Source organism: Leucopleurus acutus (genome assembly GCF_964270905.1).
Source record: "Leucopleurus acutus genome assembly, chromosome: 1".
Taxonomy (NCBI): domain Eukaryota; kingdom Metazoa; phylum Chordata; class Mammalia; order Artiodactyla; family Delphinidae; genus Leucopleurus; species Leucopleurus acutus.
The window spans coordinates 200,033,475-200,054,637 of record NC_139142.1 but is presented as its reverse complement, the minus strand read 5'-3'; the positions used below and the strand labels follow the sequence as shown (position 1 = coordinate 200,054,637).

The 21,163-nt window shown below is 43.0% G+C and overlaps 1 protein-coding gene across 11 annotated transcripts in view; it reads right to left on the bottom strand.

Moving 5' to 3' along the window:
• Positions 1–364: 364 nt before the first annotated feature.
• Positions 365–21,163, bottom strand: part of CACNB2 (calcium voltage-gated channel auxiliary subunit beta 2) — a gene marked incomplete at both ends in the record, with an annotated part of 400,287 nt that continues 379,488 nt past the window's right edge. For all 11 annotated transcript variants that reach the window (XM_082844966.1, XM_082844972.1, XM_082844969.1 and 8 more), the window contains 5 exons: positions 365–835; positions 2,186–2,371; positions 3,398–3,493; positions 5,018–5,169; positions 20,767–20,876. In XM_082844966.1, the coding sequence (XP_082701092.1) occupies positions 365–835; positions 2,186–2,371; positions 3,398–3,493; positions 5,018–5,169; positions 20,767–20,876 (1,015 nt within the window). The remainder of the gene's footprint in view (positions 836–2,185; positions 2,372–3,397; positions 3,494–5,017; positions 5,170–20,766; positions 20,877–21,163) is intronic.

The following is a 21,163-nucleotide window of genomic DNA, read 5'->3' as shown; positions in this document are numbered from 1 at the left end:
GCTGGGTACATCAACCACATTTTCGAAAACATCAGCTATGCTCCTTAAAATCCTGATGCCACCTGGATGGCAACAGATGATATTGTTCAAGTGGCAGCGACCCTAGACAGTTTTCAAAGTGCAGTAGACAACCAGAGGACTGCAGCCTTTCCAGGCGAATTTATATAGCACGCACTTACAAAAGGAAAATAAAAAGTATATTAATACTCTATTTCATGCTGTTGCTATCCAAGCAACAGCAGTACAAAATATACAAGACAGGTCACATATGATTGCAATGTAGACCCCCAAGATTGAGTTGGAGGGTGGTGGTATACAAGACTTACTTAAAAATAAGAAAACCAACGACACAAAAGGGCAAAAGTCACTGGCGGATGTAAACCTCCCTGTTCCAGTCCCCAGCCTCATGCCGTCTCCTGGACACCCCTTCCCCCTCCCTGTCACAGCAGCGATCCTTGGATTTGTGGCGGCTCCACTGTTTGTCGCCCTCGTTGTGGTCCTGCTCTCGATCCGGGTCCCGGGAGCGGTGCCGAGACTCCCTGTGTCTGCGCTCCCCACCCCCGTGGGGTTCCTCTCTGTGGCTGTGATCTCGGTGCGGGGCGCAGTGGTCTGCATGTTCGTGGGAATAATCTTCCTTGGGCTCCGCGTATGCGGAGTCGCGACTCCCCTGCGTTTCTGAATCCAAGGTCTCCTGCCTGGAGAGGCCGCGGCTGGCCCCGCTGCGATGGCTGTGGTGCTGGGGTTTCTTGACTGGGTCTGGGCAGGGTTCTTCTTCAGCTTGGGAAGCAGAATGGGTGGCAGCCGCGCGATCGGTCCTCGGATCCCCTTGAGAAGCCTGGAGGCGAAGGAGCAACACAAGGCTTCAGCCAAGGTCGGGGTCCGGGGAACCGCCACAAAGGCAAGTGTCTCGCCCCTTCAGTCTCTAAAGTGCTGAAATGAAATCCCACCTAGCTCGGGTGCTTAATGTGTGCGATAGCATCCAGTAGCATTTATATTGTATTGGACTTTCTGTTAATTTGTAAGCGCCTAGAACAGCACAGAGTAACTTTACAAATTTTTTTAAAATGGATGAATGAAGGAGGGAGGGCATTCTTTTATACGTTCTCTTGTGGTTCAAATATAGATATAGGTCCCTGAGATCTGTCTACACATGGGTGGACACACCTCTGCTCGGATACAGGTGGGAAGATTAAAAATTCTTAGGATGTTGGCTTTAAGGGAAAAAAATGATTGATAAAATGTCAAATGCTTAAGTGGCACTTACTGTGAGACCAGCAGTGTTATGAGACTGTCATGTATACTGACTGATGAAATACAACAACCCTGTAAGCCAATCTCATGAGAAAAGTCACGTGACAGCCCCACAAGGTAGGGTCGTTAGTATTCCTGAGGCAAAGGGCAGGTAAGGATTTTATCCAAGATTAAACCCCTGGGAAGGGGTGGAGAGGAGAGGGAATTGAACCCAGGTAGTCTGAGTCCACAGTCTGTGCTGCCGGCCACATAGAAAGCTCCTCTATCCTGGCCCGAACAGAATATGGGGAGAGCGGATTTTACGGTTTATAATATAGTAAGTCCCCTACATACGGACCTTCAGGTTGTGAACTTCCAAAAGATGCAGACATAGCTTCGCATGTCAAATCACGTAAGATCACGTGCCTGGCGTACACTGTCATGTGCGTGCATCCTCTACAAGTGGTTGTGCTTTTGTGTTCTTTACCGTGTAGGGTACGGTGGTACCGTATCTTTATTTCAAGCTCAGGATGGTCGGAAGCGAGCGTAAAAGCAGTGGTGACCTAGCGGGTGCGACTGTCCTTTTTCAAGGGACTGTACTGTAAGGTTAAAAATGTTTTATCTTTTGTTTGTTCCTTCTGTATTATTTGTGTGCAAAGTATAATAAACCTGTCACGGTACAGTACCATATAGCCGATTGTGTTAGTGGGCAGCCTAGGCTAACTGTGCTGGACTTAACGAATGCCTTCTCGGAACGGAACTCGTTCGTATATGGGGGACTTACGGTACTTCATAGGATGCTGTTTACACTCCTCTTACAGGCGCACAGCTCATGCTGGAGACACTTAAGGTACTCGGTGTTCCATCATTGTGGACAGGGCTGCCCGACTGGAGCGAGCACCGCCCCGGAGCCCTGGACCCCAGTGGCGCGAGCGAAGGAGGGAGCGCTGCTCACCTGTGAGCTGGGGGCCAGGGCGGGGCTGATGGGCAGGGTCGAGGTGGCCAGGGTCCGGCTGAGGAGCGGGTCGGGGCCACTGCTGCAGGGCGGGTGGGCGGCCTTCCAGTAGGCCTCCAGGTAGTCGGCGAGGTGCTCGCAGGCGTCCTCGAGCTGGTTCTCGTCCAGAATCACGTCGAACAGCTCCTGCAGGGGCAGACGGTGCAGACGGCGTGCTTACGGCGGCCAGGGCGCCCCGGGCGCCTTGCCCGTGCTGCCCCCGGGCCTCCCGCACGCCAGGAGCACGAAGGGTGCCCGAGGGCTGCGTGCTGCATCCCTGCCGTGGCGACGGGCTCCTCTCTTCGCAGGGGCTGACCGCCCGCTATGGCCTCACCGCTTCGCTGTGTGAGTGACCAGGAGTGAACAGGTGTGATTGATAACAGTTGTTAGGGGCACCAGAGAAAAGTTGCCCGTAGTGAATAAAAGGCATTGATCCTATGTTAGGGGCGAGATGTACAAAAGAAAATGAGAATATAAGCCAGAGACTATGAAAAGCTGAACCTTGGAAACGACTGAGGCGAGGTGAGGCTGTGAGGAAGCTGAAGCCACTATGACTGGATGTGGCCCAGACTTGAGAACAGTTCCGAGTTCTTACAAGTGTAATGTGCTCCCAGTCATTAGAAGCGGGTCTGAGCCCAGTTCTTACGGCTTCTGATACACCTTCATTAAGAACAACAAAGCCAGAACAAAAGCCGGAAGCATACAGGCCAAAGCGTGGTATGCAGAGCAGGGGATTCGAGGTAGGATGTGTTCAGGTGTCAGAATCTGGTTACTGAGTGCTTTAGAAATGGTCTGAGATCAATTTCTTAGACGGTCATGAAGAGCCAGCAACTCGCTCCCTGAGTAGAAGTGAATAATAAACCAACCCCAAACAGCCATTTTTTCAACCAAAGTTTTGAAACAATGATTGTGTTTCATTGAAGATGACTACTGAGGTGTTAGATTAACAAAGCGAGGTCACCACGGAACACACCGTAGCTGTTCGTAAGCGACGACCATGACCTAGACAAGTGCTCGTGGTAAGAGGTAGACCATTCCCGTCTTTGGGAGGAAACCCACCGTTAATGGGCAGGGTTCTCTCCCTGGACAGGCGTTTACCTGTCCGTCTGGTTTTTGTTAACAGAATGTGGGTGTGAAGCCTTCAAGTGGATTATACTGCATAGAGAGACTTACCGGAGGGCACTGAGCCAGCTTATCTGCTGCTACCATCTGAACATTGAGGTGTTTAGCTTGAGATTTCCCTCGAGATTTTATTAACCTTTGTAAAACCTGTAAAAGACGAGATTCTTCAACTGGGGTATCTGCACTCAGGTAAACAACAAGGTTCGTCATTCGTTCCTTTCTCCAGTGTCCTCTGCATGCAGCACTGATGGTTTACAAATAGATTACGCTAGAAAACAGAATCTTCAAGATGGTCAGCAAAATTAACACGTTGACATAAACCTCAGTCGCAAGCTTCGTAAGTCACCAGCATGGAGATTTTTCTGAGTCTTGTCCTTTTTCAAGGCTAGCAGTTCTCAAACTCTGTCTCATGATTTATGTTTTTAAAAACTGTGGAGAACTCCCAAGAGCTTTTTTTTTTTTTTTTTTCAGTTTACTAAATCAATTTATTTATTTTTTTTTATCTCCTCTCCCCTTAATTCTTTTTTTTTTTTTACATCTTTATTGGACCCAAGAGCTTTTTATGTGAACTGTAATAGTTATATATTAGAAACTAAAACTGAAAAATTCATTTAAGAATGACCAGTAACCTCTTATATGTTAACATGTCATGCATTCTGATAAAATAGCTAAGTCATTTGCAGGTTTCTCTACCGCCTGGCTCCACAGAAGACAGCTGATGTGCCCTGCTTCTACGGTGACTGCTACAGTGTATTGTTTGAAACAGGCAAAGAAAATCCAGTCCCCTATAGATACGTAATTAGTAGCCTTTCGGATAATTGTGGATGTCTTTCTTTGATACTACAGTAAACAAGTGGTAGCTTTTTAAAGACTGGCTCTCATGTGAAATCTAAATCCCTGTCACTCAGTGAACTTTTCTTACTCTGTTACGTTAAATTCCATTGATCTGTCCTGAAATTTGAAGGACATGTCAGTTCTTTCCAATAAAAGTGGTGTTCCAGGACGAAAGTGGCTACTTTGGTTTATGACTTGAAGAATCACACTGGTGCCTGCCCTCAAGGAAACGGAGTTCGAGTACATCGCTAAAGAGCTTGAAGTGTACTTCCCATCTCGTTACGTAAAGCATTAAAAAGGTTTGTACTGAAGAGTCAAAATCTAAGCATTTTTACGACCTCATCAGGACATTCTTAAGTGAAACTGGGTTGTGTGGCTTTTTTTTTTTTAACCTGGGAGTGCATGGGGAGGGAGAATGCCACAGCTGCTGCTGCTACTGTGGTCTTGATTCCTGCTTAGACATCACCCAGTGCTGCTTCTGCACCGTTGGTGCAAAGGTCAAACCAGTGGAAAAGGGGGAGGATGTCTGAGTATTAGATAATGCTTAGCTAATAATCATGGAAATGGTTCTGACCTCATGGACCCTCTAAAAAGTGTTTCAGAACCTCCCCCACCAGGAATCCATGGACCACACTTTGGGAATCACTCACGCTCCTAAGCCATGGAACTCATCATCATGCTTGCTTATATGCATCTTAACAATTCTCGGCTACCACGTCTCTCTTCAGACCCTTTGTGATGGATAAAGACACAGCCCGTTTCTAATTGGAAAGCAGACTATAAATACACATTTTAGTAAAGTTCCATTACAGAGCAAACAGTAACAACCCCACTTACCTTAGGAGAAGAAATCTTGACATACACTATAATAGGGGCCAGAGAGGTTTTACTAAGCTGGGCTGGATGATTAATAGTATCTGCATCAAGGACCACCAGTTGCAATGTTCTTGCAAGTTCAAAAATCCTTTCAATTTCACTCTGAACTTCCGCTGTAAAAGGTTAAGCAGAGTTTGATTACTTTACAGCATTTTTAAACCAGATTGAGACAAGGTAAAACGGCACTCAGGTAGGTGAGGTTGCTGTCTACAGGTAAGAGAGCTGGTAACAGGTGTCCTTTGGAGAGAGCCGTTCCTTCACAATACCTCTAGCATTTAGGGAATTCCTCTCTCAACCAGACATCTAACACAATGTCTGTGAGAGTCAACGTTTCTGGCTCTCTGTGCTGACGTGTTTTTGGTGCTATAAAACTTCATGAAGTCATTTCATTAAAATGTTGTGAAACAGAAACTTGAAGAGAGGTCTTCCCTGTGTGTTTCTGACCACTCTAGCCTCGCACCCATCACCAGCCTTCCTGTCACTGCACGGGCCCCTCTGTGTTTATATGCCAGCTATTGGTACGCCTTCTGGAGATGATTGAGAGTCTAGAGATGCTTATTACCAAGCTGAACTACAACAGAAAACAGGAGAGATTTTAAGAGTGTTACAACAAACTTGTCCAAAAACACACTTCTCATATTTTCCACCAACAAAGGAACAGCCCTGTAACATTCATGCTTTAAAAGGGCAGTTATATATTAGAGGCAGCATTACAGGAATACAAACTATATAAACATCCAAAAATCTACTTGAATGCCCAAGAAATTTCATGCATTTCATCTGCTTCTCCATTTCTGTACCACTGCTGTCCAGTACGGTAGCCACAACCCCCATATGCCTGTGGAGCTCCTGAAGTGCAGCACATGTGAATGAATGAATAAATTTTTGAAATTTAATTTAAATAAGAGTTAAATAGCCAGAAACTAATTTACTAGACATCATAGGTCTATAAAGCATAATATGTATTTTACAGTGCCCACCGCAGTCATGAAGGGCCAATTCCATGAGATTCCTAGACCTACAGAATACCATTTAATTCCTCTTATGCATTTGCATCCATGCAGAAGATTCCTGGAGATAATTTTAACTAGTACATTATTCCAGAAAAGGCAAGTCACTATTGTCTGCCTCACAATATGTTATGACTAGAGGCCTTTCATTTAACCTGGGTATCTTTAAAATCAGGGCCCAAACCACTTGAGATACTGGCTTTAAAATAATATTTGGTCACATTACCACCCATGACATAGTTTTGCTAAAAGAAAAAAACAAACCCGTTAAGCTTCTGGATCTATCAGTTTATAAGAAATACAGGGAACAGACATATATAAACTACGCCCGTGTACTGCAGTTAGCAAAATTCACTCTCTGAAAACCCTGCAGAATAAGTGACCCAGTTTCTTCAAAAAACTACAATGAAATAAAAAAGATCTATGGAAAACAAGATTAAGAGATTTAAGAACCTAGGAAACATTTGCAATGTATGGACTTTATGTGGATTCTGATTCAAACAGATAGTAATTGATACATTTATAATGCATAAAGTGGATAAAATGTTTATATATAATGCTTATATGTGTAAGATGTGTGTGTGTATATGTATAACACATGACAGCTGGGAAATGATACATGGCTGAGTGGCAACCTGATATTTGGGATGCACTGTTAAGGTCTGGCGATAATGGCGATATGGTTTAAATAAAAAGAGTCTTCAGTGTTTAGAAATACATACTGAGACATTTACAGATAACAACATACGATGTCTGGGATTAGCTTCAAAATAATTCAGAGACAGGAGAGGAAGGCAGGGGCAAGATTGGAAATGAAACAAGATTGGCCATGAATAGATGATAGTTGAAACTAGGTGATGAGTACCTGAGGTTTCCTATAACATTCTTTACTTCATATATATTGGAATTTCCTTAAACAACAGTTTTAGAAATCATTCATAATAGTGTTCTAAAACATTACTGACACTCTTATTTGCTCTCTTTTCTCATGCTCCTTAAAATTTTATTCCAATATAACCTTGCTTCTCTGTGCCTTATAAATGTTTTCACAGCCACTGATCCCCAACAGTCAAGTTCCGATCTAAGTTAATATTTATTGTAAGCATTAAGAAATTTGATTAGTCTACGGCCAACACCACACTCCATGGAAATGCTGAAAGCTTTTCCTCTAAGATCAGGAACGACACAGGGATGCCCACTCTCACCACTTCTTTCAACATAGTATTGAAAGTCCTAGCCAGAGCAATTTGGCAAGAAACAAATAAAAGGCATATAAATTGGAAAGGAAGTAAAACTCTCACTGTTTGTAGATGACATGATAGTATGTACAGAAAACTCTTAAAGACTCCACCAGAAGACCGTTAGAACTAATAAACAAATTCAGTAAAGTTGCAGGATACAAAATTAGCTTACAAAAATCTGTTGCGTTCTATACACTAATAATGAACTACCAGAAAGAGGAAGGAAGAAAACTATTATTTACAAATTGCATCAAAAAGAATACCTAGGAATAAATAAAACCAAGGAGGTGAAAGACCTATACTCTGAAAACTGTAGGACACCGATGAAAGAAACTGAAGACACAAATAAACAGGTATTCCACGCTCATGGATTGGAAGAATTAATATTGTCAAAATGTCCATACCCAAGTGATCTACAGATTTATTGCGATTACTATCAAAAATCTAATGGCATTTTTCACAGATACAGAACAATCCTAAACTTTGTATGGAATCACAAAAGACCCCAAACAGCCAAAGTAATCTTGAGAAAGAAGAACAAAGCTGGAGGAATCATGCTTCCTGACTTCAAACTATATCACAAAACTGTAATAAAACAGTATGGTACTGGCGTAAAAACAGATCCATAGATCGGTGGAACAGACTAGAAGAGCCCAGAAGTAAACCCATGCATATATGGCCAATTAATTTATGACAAAGGAGCCAAGAATATACAGTGGGGAAAAGGACAGTCTCTTCAATAAACTGTGCTGGGTGAAAACGACAGCCATGTGCAGAAGAGTGAAACTGGACCACTGTCTTACACCATACACGAAAATCAGCTCACAAAATGGATTAAAGGCTTAAATGTATATCCCGAAACCATAAAACTCCTAGAAAAAAACAAAGGTGGTAAGCTCCTTGACACTCGTCTTGGCAATGCATTTTTGGATTTGACACCAAAAGCAAACACAAGAAAACCCAGAGTAAACAAGTGAGACTACATCCAACTAAAAAGCTTCTGCACAGCAAAGGAAACCATCAACAAAATGAAAAGGCAGCCTGTCAAATGGGAGAAGATATTTGCAAGTCATACACAGGCGTACAGCAGAGATACTGCAGGTTTGTTTTCAGACTACCGCAATAAAGCAAGTCACAAGAACTTTTTGGTTTCCCAGTGCATATAAAAGCTGTGTTTACACTAAACTGTAGTCTATTAAGTGTGCAAAAGCACTGTCTTGTAAAATCAGTGTACACACCTTAATTAACAAATACTTGATTGCTGAAAAATGCTAACCATCATCTGACCCTTCAGAGAGTCACAGTAGTAACGAAGATCACTGATCCCAGATCACCGTAGCAAATGTAATGAAAAAGTTTGAAATATTGCGAGAATAAGCAGAATGGAACACAAAGACATGAAGCGAGCAATGTTAGAAAAGTGGTGCCAATAGACCTGCTCAAGGCAGGGCTGCCGCAAACCTTCAATTTGTGAAAAACACATCTGCAAAGTGCAATCAGATGAAAAGCACAATAAAATGAGATATGCTTGTATAGGATGAGTTAACTTCCAAAATATATAAAGAACTCTTACAGCTTAATAGCAAAAAACCAAACAGTCCAATGAACAAATGGGAAGAAGACCTGAATAGACATTTTTCCAAAGACGACATACAGATGGCCGACAGGTATATGAAAAGGCGCTCAACATCACTAACCATCAGGGAAATGCAAATCAAAACCCCAATGAGACATCACCTCACACCTGTTAGGATGGCTATCATCAAAAAGATAATATAACGAGTACGGTGGTGATAATGTGGACAAAAGGGAACCCTCCTGCACTGCTGGTGGGAATGTGAACTGGTGCTGTCACTATGGAAAAGGATGTGGAGGTTCCTCCAAAAACTAAAAATAGAATCACCACGTGATCCAGTGATAGAATCTTGACGGAAATGTGGAATTGGAAAAGGAAAAAAAAGCATAGGTAAAAAGAACAGGTTGGGGGTAGCCAGAGGTGGGAAGTGGGGGGTGAGTGAGGGTGGTCAAAAGCACAAATAAGTCCCACGGATGTGACGCACAGCATGGTGACTATAGTTACTAATAGTGTATATTTGGAAGTTGCTAAGAGAGTGGATCTTAGGAGTTCTTCTCACAAGAAAAAAACTTGTAACTGTACGTAAACTTGTAACTAGACTTCCTGTGATCATAACACAATATATACATGGGTCAAGTCATGTTGTATACCTGAAACTAATCTAATGGTATGTCAGGTATGTCTCAAAAAAAAAAAAGAAATGTGATCACAAAGATTTTCATCCATGTACTCAGTTAATAATAACGGTTAATCACAGAGTCCCACGCCTTAAAAAAACTTCATTTTTCTGAGCAGTTTGAGTACTACGAAAAAAAAGATTATAAATGTAATGTTTGTTCATTGCATAAAATCTGAGTAACAGATAAACATAAAAGAAAATAATCCATTATCTCATTATGTATACAAAATTATCGACAAATGTCAAGTGCTTAATATATGTATCATGTATATATGTGTATATATATGCAAATATTCATATCTTCTAGTATTCTTACATACACAAATATCTTAACACTTTTTAAATTAAGGGGGGAAATGAGATATTTAAAAATTTAAAGGAGATTTTTTTCAGAATCCCAGTGTAACATATTAGTAAGTAAACCTTAAAAAAAGATGACCAATAAATTCTGAAGAAAATACTTTTAACTTCCAAGTAAAAATGATGCTTCAAAAAGAAATGTATCTGTACTAGTGGTTTTTCTTTGACAGAGTACATCATGCTTAGAACTTATTTCAAAAAAGAAATGTCAGAGACAGCTGATGTTCATTTCTGAAACCGAAAAGCCTTATTGACCTGTCCAAATCCCAATCACTTAACAGCCGTTGAATTAAAACTGGTGCTGATACTATGGAAAACAGTATGGAGGTTCCTCAAAAAGCTAAAAATAGAGTTGCCATATGACCCTGCAATCCAACTCCTGGGCATATACACAGACAAAACTATACTTCAAAAAGAGACATGCGCCTCTATGTACATAGCAGCACTACTCACAATAGCCAAGACATGGAAACAACCTAAATGCCCATCAACAGATGAATGGCTAAAGATGTGGTACATATACACAATGGAATACTACTCAGCCATAAAAAAGAATGAAATCATGCCATTTGCAGCAACATGGATGGACCTAGAGATGATCATACTAAGTGAAGTGAGTCAGAAAGATAAAGACAAATACATATGATATCACTTACATGTGGAATCTAAAATATGACACAAATGAACTTTTCTAGGAAACGGACTCACAGAACAGACTTGCAGTTGCCAAGGGGGAGGGGGGTGGGGGAGGGATGGACTGGGAGTTTGGGATTAGCAGAGGCAAACTAGTGTATATAGGATGGATCAACAACAAGGTCCTCCCGCTATAGCACAGGGAACCGTATTCAATATCCTGTGATAAACCGTAATGAAAAGAATATAAAAAATGTACATATATGTATAACTCAGTCACTTTGCTGTACAGCAGAAATTAACACAACATTGTTAAATCAACTGTACTTCAATTAAAAAAAAACTCAGAGCTCAGAAACAATCATGTTTTCTGGAAGATGAGAAAGAAGGGAAGTGCGTTCGTTTGGAAAGACATTTCTATAATTGAACAATACTGTAAAAACAGAGGCGGTTGTTACACTTCGTAGCTAGCGTTGGACGACATCCAAGCGGTCAGTCGAGAATTAATAAGACTTGCGATGGCTCTGGTATCAGTGATGTAATGCTAATTCCAATGCCATTTCATAATCACTAAGCACAGAATTCTACTTTTGACAAGTTCCTTACTTATCCTAAAAAACGAAATCTGTAAAGCCCTCTCTAAGCCTCTTTTCCTTTCTGCAGGCCCAGGGAGGTCTGCCTCTGGGCACTCAGTCCCCGGCACTAAAGTGGCTTCCTCACTTCATAGAGTGTGTGATCCTTGGGTAACAGGCTTCATTTCTTGGAGCTCCCTAAGTGTTCTTTTTTGGAAAATGGAAATGAGGGACTAAGTGAATCAACATGCAAAGCATTTATTGTGGTGCCTGGCCCACAGTAAATACTTAACAAATGTCAAGTATTGCTTTGTGCCTACCTCTGTTAACATTTATTGCATTGTATTTTGATGATATGATTGAAAACTTTTCCGACAGGCAGTGAACTGACAGAAAACTGGCAACAGTACATAATTACTTCCATTCCTTCCGTCAGTACAGTACTTGGTACATGCTTGGCACTCAAAAACTGTGTTGAAAGAATGAATTAAAAAGGCAAAGAAAAAATATAATCATTTAATATATATATAATGTAACTTTTTTTTGCCTTTTTAATTGACTATATATGTATTAGGTAGAAGCTGTTGTAGAAAAAAATTCATTAAATAAATCTTCAAAAACATGAATAATGAATTTGACTGCCAAAATATATTTAGATGAAGAACTCCCTTTGGGTAGAAATATTGCTATCGCTGGGCCATTGGAGCAATCTTGTGGAATAAAAAGTGCTAATTTATTAAGACAGACATAGCTACGCTGGTAATGGATAGGTCACGAGGAGGGAAGAAATGAGATTCAAAAGATCAATAGTCCCGTAAATTCCACATCGCATCGATTTGCAAGGCTAGTTTTAGAGTCTGTCATCCGCCCTTCATTCTCCATAAATTATTTTTTTCTCTTCCTCAGAGAAAGCAGAGATGTAATTAGCATCACGACACTGCTCAATGGACAAAATCCTGGACTGGTAGTCGGGACACCCAGGGTCTAGCTTTATTCGTTAGTAGGTGCCTCACCCACACCACACAGGTCCCTTCACTTCCTATGGCTCTCAGATCCTTCACTGAACAGTGATGGGCTTGAACAAGATCGGTAGTTCTCAGACTCTGGCATATGGTAGAATCACCAGGCAGCCTTGTTAAAACCAGAGATTGTAGGGTCCCACCTCCAGAGTTCCTGATTTTATAGGTTTGGATGGGGCCTGAGAATGTTCAGTCTTCACTAATGCCCCCATGATAATGATGCTGTTGATTTGGAGACCACACCTGAGGACCAAATAAGGGGTGCTCTCTCTGGTGTGTCATCCCCGTTCCACAGTCCCTGGTGCTACCAACATAAGTGATGAACTTTCCTTTAATCGATGCTTCTGTTGAGATAGCTGTAGGTTCGCAAGCAGTTGTAAGAAATAACAGAGAACACTGTGCCCTTTACCCAGTTATCCTCAATGGGAACATCTTGCAAAACTAGTGCGATATCACAACCAGGACATTAATATTAATACAATCCACCCATCTTATTCAGATTTCCCCAGTTTTATGTACTCATCTGTGTGTGTGTGTGTACTGAGCTCTATGCAGTTTTATCATGTGTAGGTTCCTATATCCATCACCGCAGTTTAGAGACAGAACAGTTCCATCAGGACAAGGTGAAAGAGACAGACTTTTAACAAATCATCTCTGCTGACTCCTCAATTGCACTAAAAGCATTTACCAAGCTGTAAACATTATCATCTGACCACCTAGTTGCTAATATACAAAGTAAATGCCTTCCCCTGCTCCCTGTGTGTTATCTGTCAGTTACAGCTGTTGCCGCGTGCACGGCTAACTCTAGCTTCACTTCCTTTACTGTCAGTTACAGCTGTTGCCGCGTGCACGGCTAACTCTAGCTTCACTTCCTTTACTGTCAGTTACAGCTGTTGCCGCGTGCACGGCTAACTCTAGCTTCACTTCCTTTACTGTCAGTTACAGCTGTTGCCGCGTGCACGGCTAACTCTAGCTTCACTTCCTTTACTGTCAGTTACAGCTGTTGCCGCGTGCACGGCTAACTCTAGCTTCACTTCCTTTACTGTCAGTTACAGCTCTTGCCGCGTGCACGGCTAACTCTAGCTTCACTTCCTTTACTGTCAGTTACAGCTGTTGCCGCGTGCACGGCTAACTCTAGCTTCACTTCCTTTACTGTCAGTTACAGCTGTTGCCGCGTGCACGGCTAACTCTAGCTTCACTTCCTTTACTGTCAGTTACAGCTCTTGCCGCGTGCACGGCTAACTCTAGCTTCACTTCCTTTACTCTCATTTGCTGATATTTTCCCACTTTCGGTACATAGTTTTTGCTATTGTGTGACACAAGTAGATCCCACAACTGCACAGTTGTGTACAAACGGGTGCAAAGATGTAGCATAGCTTCCTAAACTGATTTGTCCCTGGAAGGTAAAACCAAGCCACAGTTTGCAGACAGTATAAAGTTGGGCAGATTAAAGAAACTCTGAGGTGAATTATTTCATAAAGCAATAAGTATCTGAGTTTATTAGTTTTAAAAGTTTGGATTTGGCAAATAACTGTATTACCAAGCCCTTTACTATTTTAATTTAAATAATATTTTTGCTTCTAAGACTATAATGTAATTTATGTGCATAGCTAATGTAGATATTTTAAATTATGCTTGACCAATATTGCAACTGAGAAAAAAGGTGAGAAGTTTTATAAGCCCATATAAAGACATCCATACAGGCAAGGAAGTCCTGTACCACTCCCAAAACCTGAGTATGTACTTAAAGCTACAAACTTTCAGGTTTTTTTTCTTCATGTCACACAGTGGTACATTAGCATAATCAACTCCAAATGCAACATACTATACTTCTGTTTATGCAGTGAAAGTTTTCTAAAATCTCATGTATAAAGCAAATTTTTACCTATCAAATTATATCTTCAATATACAGGATCTTTCATCCTTTCATAAAAGAAATAATTGCTATAATTGATCTTGTCTATTAAATTTGAGGTCAATTTTTCTTAAATTTAATTTTTTACTAAATGTATACAAGAAAACGATGCTTTTGAAGTAAGCTCCCTGGGACTTCCCTGGTGGTCCAGTAAGACTCTGTGCTCCCAATGCAGGGGGCCTGGGTTCCATCCCTGGTCGGGGAACTAGATCCCGCGTGCCGCAACTCAGAGGTCACGTGCCACAACTCAGAGCTCGCATGCCGCAACTAAGAAGTGCACATGCTGCAACTAAGATCCCGCGTGCTGCAACTAAGACCTGGGGCAGCCAAAACAAGTAAATATTAAAACAAAAAATAAAGTCCCCCAGTTTGCCCCTACCTGCCCTTGGGTTGAAAGAACTTCCAGGATAATAAGTAATGCTTGAAAGAATAAGTTCTTAGCAGTGGTTTCTGCCCCCAAACTCAGTGTCTGGTTTACCTTTCCTCCAGCATACACCTTCCAGCAGTTCACAAACACTGGAAAATAATTTGACTTAGATCTTTGAAATGCTAATACTCTTTAAAAATAAAGCAACATTGCAGAGAACTTATTGTGCAGACTGAGGAAAACATGCTACATAGAAACTGGTTTAAAGGGTAAGAAAAACTGACTTCAATAAAAGCAAAGATTGGAGTGTTGATACTTTAATACAGACAGTTTATCCTCTTATGGGGCAATATAGCAGCAATAATTCTCTTCCCCCCTCCCAACTTTAACATATCCTTAATGTCAGCACAACTACAGCTTAAAAGAATACCACGATAGAGAATAACTTGTTTTCCCTGGAGAAAATACAGATTTGTGATGTACAACAAACACTGAATGCAAAGCCATTTTCCAAGTTTGCATAAACACAGAGGACAGAAAATCAAGGTGTGGCGCGTTCGGGGAGAGGGGCAGTGTCAAGGTGTGACTACCCACTTAGCCCATATATTCTTACTAAGCACCTACTTTGCGCCAGTCAGTGTGGGGTGTACTGGGGAAGCAATAATGAGCCAAAAGAGACCCAATCTCTGAGCTCACAGGGCTTATCATCGCGTGGGGGAGACAGGCATCAATGACGCACTCACGCAGTGAGGGTAACATGGCGGCCCTTCCCGTGATTCAAAGGGGGAGTCAGGTGAGGACGGAACGGCAGGTGCAAAGGCTCTGCGGCAGACAAAGGACTGAGTAAAAGGCAATGTTATGGATTGAATTGTGTGTCCCCCCCCCCCAAATTTCCTGTGTTGAAGTCCCAACCCCCCAGTACCTCAGAATGGAACCCTATTTGGTGATAGAGCCTTTCAAGAGGTAAAGTTAAATGTGGTCCTACAGGTGGGCTCGTATCCATGTGACTGCATTTGGCCACAGGGCCTTCAAAGAAAATGAGGCCAGTAGGATAGGGCAGGCTACATCAGTATGACTGGTGTCCTCGTAAGACGAGAGAGAGAGACACCAGGGAGGTGCAGACAGGAGAGGTCACGTGAGGACACAGCGAGAGAGTGGCCGTCGGCAAGCCAAGGGGAGAGGCCTCAGGAGAAACAGACCTGCTGACCCCTTGATCTTGAACTTCCAGCCTCTAGAAATGTGAGAAATAAGTTTGTTTCCGCCTCCTGGTCTGTATGATTTTGTTACTGCAGCCGTGGAAGGCGAGTGCAGACGGCATGGGTGAAGTGGAAGGAGTGAGGCAGAGCAGTGTGAGGTGAGGCTAAGAGCTGTGGACACTCGGGGTCCAGGTCCAGATCGAGGAGTTCTGCTGTCGTCCAAGAACAATGCAGAGACATTTACAGTTTGAAGCAGGGATGTGTCCGGAACAGATCCGCTCTTTGAAAAGATTTCTTCGGCTGTGGCATGAAGAACTAAGGGATCCGGGTCAAGATAGGTGTGAAGTACTCACGGTGCCTTGGGGCCCTTGGAATGGAGGAGTGGTGTAAACACTGCATGTGATGAGACAGATGGGACAGAAATTCAGGAGGTGAAACTGACAAGACCTGGAGATGTGCTGGGGAAGGAAGTGCGGGTGCTCACGTATCAAGAGGGCCACAGAGTCTCCTGGTTCTCCAAACGGAGATGAGTATCCTGACTGTTAGGACTCAGATAAGAAACCCCGGGAAATTATCAGAATACAGGAAAGCTGATAAATTCTCTTTAGCATGTGCTAAGTTTGAGGAATACACAAGGCAACACCGTCAAGTAGGATGTATAACTCTGGAGTGGAAAGGCACTGTCCAGCCTGGGGTACAAACTGTGAGCTCTCTGCATATAGGAAGTAACTGGAGCGATCGGTATGAATAGTTTTGCTGAGAGAGAGGGACCAGAGAGAGGACCCGAGAGGGACAGTTAAGAACCCCTCACAGTCTAAAGAAGATGTGGTCTGTATGTATATATACATATGACTCAGCCATTAAAAAGAATGCAATAACGCCATCTGCAGCAACATGGATGGACCTAGGGATCATCACAGTGAGTGAAGTAAGTCCAAAAGAGAAAGACAGAGACCATATGATATCACTTCTATGGGAATCTAACGTACGACGCCAATGAACTTATCTACGAAACAGAAACAGACTCACAGCCATAGAGAACAGACTGTGGTTACTGAGGGGGAGGGGGGTGAGGGAGGGAAGGAACGGGAGTGTGGGATGAGCAGCTGCAAACTAACTGGTATATATGGGATGGATAAACAACAAGGTCCTACTGTGTAGCACGGGGAACTATATTCAATATCCTGTGAAAAAATATAATGGAAATATGAAAAAAAAGTATATATGTATAACTGAGTCACTTTCTGAACAGCAAAATTAACACTGTAAATCAACTCCACGTCAATAAAATTAAAAAAAAAAAACTCACATTCAAAAGCCACAGATCATAAGCCTGCAAAAAAGGGAAAGGCAGGAGGGCCAGAATCGGTGCTGTTGAGGAATCCAAGGGAAGGGGTGCTTCAAGGAGAGGGGGACAGATGTCCTCCAAATGTCACTGCAACGTCACGTAAAACAGACTGCAGTATGTCCACTGGACTAGTGACGGGGAGGTTACTGGTAACTTCTTTATAAACAACTTCGGAGCCAGCTGGAGAGTGAATAATAGTGACCGAAATGGGGACACTAAGTTTGGAAAACTTAGATTTTTGGGGGCTGTGTTCAGCCGGGTGGTGGGGACAGAGAGAGAGGTCGAGGCCACTGAAGGGACTCTGTGGGTCAGGGCAGGGTATTTTATGGCATTTAAATTTTTAAATGGAATTAAATTAATTATGGAAAAAAATCCATAATTTAGGAAAAACCCCAGATGATAGCACCAAAACACTGAGAAGCTGGCAGGGGATAGGGAAAAGTGAATCTTCTTCTCCAACTGCTTTTCTTTTTTTTTTTTTTTTTTTTTTTTGGCGGTACGCGGGCCTCTCACTGCCGTGGCCTCTCCCGTTGCGGAGCACAGGCTCCGGACGCGCAGGCTCAGCGGCCATGGCTCACGGGCCCAGCCGCTCCGCGGCATGTGGGATCTTCCCGGACCGGGGCACGAACCCGTGTCCCCTGCATCGGCAGGCGGACTCTCAACCACTGCGCCACCAGCGAAGCCCCCAACTGCTTTTCTTACAATGCTCATTTCTCACAATTCTATAGAAGCAGCTTTAAGTATGTTTTTATGTTAATTTTAAAATTAATGTGCAGTGGGGAACTCTCTGGTGGTCCAGCGGTTAGGTGCCTGCGTTCTCACTGCCAAGGGCCGGGGTTCAGTCCCTGGTGGGGGAACTAAGATCCCACAAGCTGCACGGCATGACCCCCCAAAAAAAAAATGTGCAGTGAAATTGACTTTTTGAGGGGTATCCAGCTATGTGGATTTTCGCACGAGTAAACATTTGTGTAACCTCCAATTCCATCGCTCCCCAAACTGCTATTCCTTTGTGCTCACACCCTCCCCCAGGTAACCACAGCTGTTTGTCACTAGAGTTTTGGCTTTTCTAGGACATCATATACATGGAACCATACCGTATTTGACCTTTCCAGACTGGCATCCCACCTCGGGGCCTCTGCACCTATCGCACCCTCTGCCCAGAACTTCTCTCTTTTCTCAGGTAGCTGCAAGGGTAAAGAATTCACAACACAGAAGATTCTGCTAAAATGGTACCTTCCCAGGGAGGCCTCGCCTGACTCCCCATATAAGGTCACACTCTCCTCCTCAGCTGACTCTCTACCTGCTGCTTCTACCAGGACTCGCCAACCACTGACTGACTAGCTCTAACTGTTATCTGTCTACAGCTACTTCTGTTAGCTTCTGTCCACACCTCCTCTGTGGAACAAGAGCTGTATGAGCGTGAGGATGTGCTGTCCTTCACGTCTGTGTCCCCGGCACTTACGGTGATGCCCAGCACATGGGTGGTTCGGTTCTCAAGTGTTCCTCAATGGATGAATACATGCCTAAAATCTAGTCATGGTTCCGTCGAGCCTTAAGGATGAGCCCCAAATTCCTTACTATCCGCCCCCGTCTCCGCCCTTTATCTCTCTGGTGTCATCTCCCACCTCTCTCTTTTTTAAACCATACACTCCGTCAAAGTAAAGCACGTATGTTTTCCAGAAGCCTCTGTGGCTCTTGAAATCCCTATCATACCCTTCATTCTTTCGCCCTTTTTCCTTGGCTAAACCCTATCCCGTTTTAGGTCTCAGCTCGGGCTTCGCTCCTTGGAGAAGCTGTTCTTGGTAGATACGCCTTCCTGCAGCCTTAGGTCTTCACCAAGCAGTGCAATGCACGAACAGCTTTCGCAATCACCCTCCATTTCAGTGAGCTGACAACTTATTGGCCTCATTGCTACAAGCTCCTTCATCTTTTTTGTTCCCTGACTTTGACAGTCACTGTCTAGTGTATGCTCACTCTATGGAGTGCAAGAGTCTCGAACAGTAATACATAGTTGGTAGTTTCACAAAAGCCTTGGCAACCGACACGAAACTGTGACGCCATTGATTCAAACGATGAGCCTAAACAAATTACCTGACTTCGTTCCAGTTGAAACAATGGAACGAGCATTTTGTAACTATTACTGTGAGCATCAAAAATGTATACAAAGAGTTTTAAGGGTCACAGATGATAAGGACAGGAGATCGCTCTAAACAAAATGTAGGATTCCATCCCCCAAATACGTTTCTAAAGCTTGATGACTGAAGTTTAGTTAATGAGGGACTGCTGGGGGAACAAAACTGGGTTCTATAAGGTATTATACTCATCACAGATAAGGGTTATTGTTTTCAACAGTTTCTCTATTTTTTATACAATATACTTCAGAGTTAACTAAAAAGTTTGACGTTAAAAGCCAGTCTCTCAAAGATCAAAGATCTCACACAACCATGAAAAAATTTATAAGAATAGAAACCTAATGCCCAGTAAGTTACATGTGTAACAGCGATTAACCTAAAACTTCAAGCAGGTGCCAAACGGATGAAATAGTTGCCAAAGCTCTTTCACTTGATCAAATCAGTGCGCGGTAACGCAGAGCGTTCAAACGCAACCTTGATCAAATTAGTGCACGATGACGCACAGCGTTCAAACGCAACCCTGTAGACACGTTAACTGAAATCTCCAAATTGTTTTTACAAATGAAACAAAAATATGGCTATCAATATGATACAATTATAATTCTTGATATAATTCAAGTATTAAGGGATTTGGGATCATAGCCATTATTTATGGAAGTCATACTATGTTTAATCCTTCTAATAATCCTACAGTTAGTTACTACTCTCTCTCTTTTGCTGTTTAGATGAAGAAATGACACCGTATACAAGCCCCATGCCCCTGTCCTTTGAAGTCAAAGGCTTTTGCTTCAGTCTCCCAGGCCTCCCTTGAGTCTCTAAAGGCTGGCTCAAGAGTTAATCATTAGGAATGTCAAGATGTAAAAACAAAGGACAGCTGTTAGGCTGGAAAACTGGTAACAGTTTAGACTATAAATCCACCACAGAGTCATCAAACTCCCAGTTCCCTGAAAAATAGAGATAAAGGCCTGACACACATCCCTTAGTTGTTTTTAAGGAAGCAGACCCCCTCCGGATGAAAACTGCTGACAGCAAGAACGAGAAGGCTGAAACCAGAAGGTTGATGGCGCTTGAAACTTGATGCCAACCAATCCAAGAATTGTGCATGAGCCGATCACACACCCCAGGGCCCCCTCCCTCACACTGCCTTTAAAGCCCCCTCCCTGGAAGCCACTGGGGAGCTCGGATCTTTTGAGCATGAGCTGCCCGTTCTCCTTGTTTGGCACCCTGCAATATATGCAGTACTTTCCTTCACCCCAAACTGGCGTCAGTAGACTGGCTTCACCGCATGCAGGCGAGGGGACCCAAGTTTGGTTCGGTACCAGAAACTGGGCCTTAAAGAGTCTGATGACATTGCTTGTGGTAACAATGATGCAAAGCCAGAAGTTTAGAGTCTGCAGACACCAGGGCTCATGTTCGTGAAAACAGACCACAGCCAGAACATTCATGCTGACAGCCCGTGGAATTTTTAACTCAAAACTTTCAAAACAAATCCTTCCATACCATGAAATCACTAAGACGGCAGCAGTGGCTACTGGTGACACGTGTCTGTAGTGTCTCTGCGCTATGACACATGGAATTATCATCTAGTTAGACCTGCTCACCAGCAGCCTCAGGAGAGAAGGGTTTAAATGGCTTCAGCTCACTGGCGACACACACGCTTACCTAAACTTGACCTTGTGTTGGATCTTTCTATTATGGCGTGTTTACTGGGATTGTTCAAGACAGACCGTTTGGCCAGCGAGATGTCAGCGGTGACCCTTGTGATGGAAATCCTGTTGGGGAAAAAGCAGCAGAGGACTCTGAGGTTATTCATTGAATAAAGGGGGACAGAAGTGCATGCCCCAAACTCATCCAAGTATTTTATACACACACACACACACACATATACATACAAAGTGACCATATTTTCAACCCAAAAAATGCTGGGGCACTTAATCATTCATTTTTTGAAAATCCTGCACCTACCTGACTTAGCATCTGCTGGTTGCTTATGAAGTGCCAGGCATGCACCCCACATTACCTCATTACCCAGACCATCTCATTAAATCGCTCCAAAACT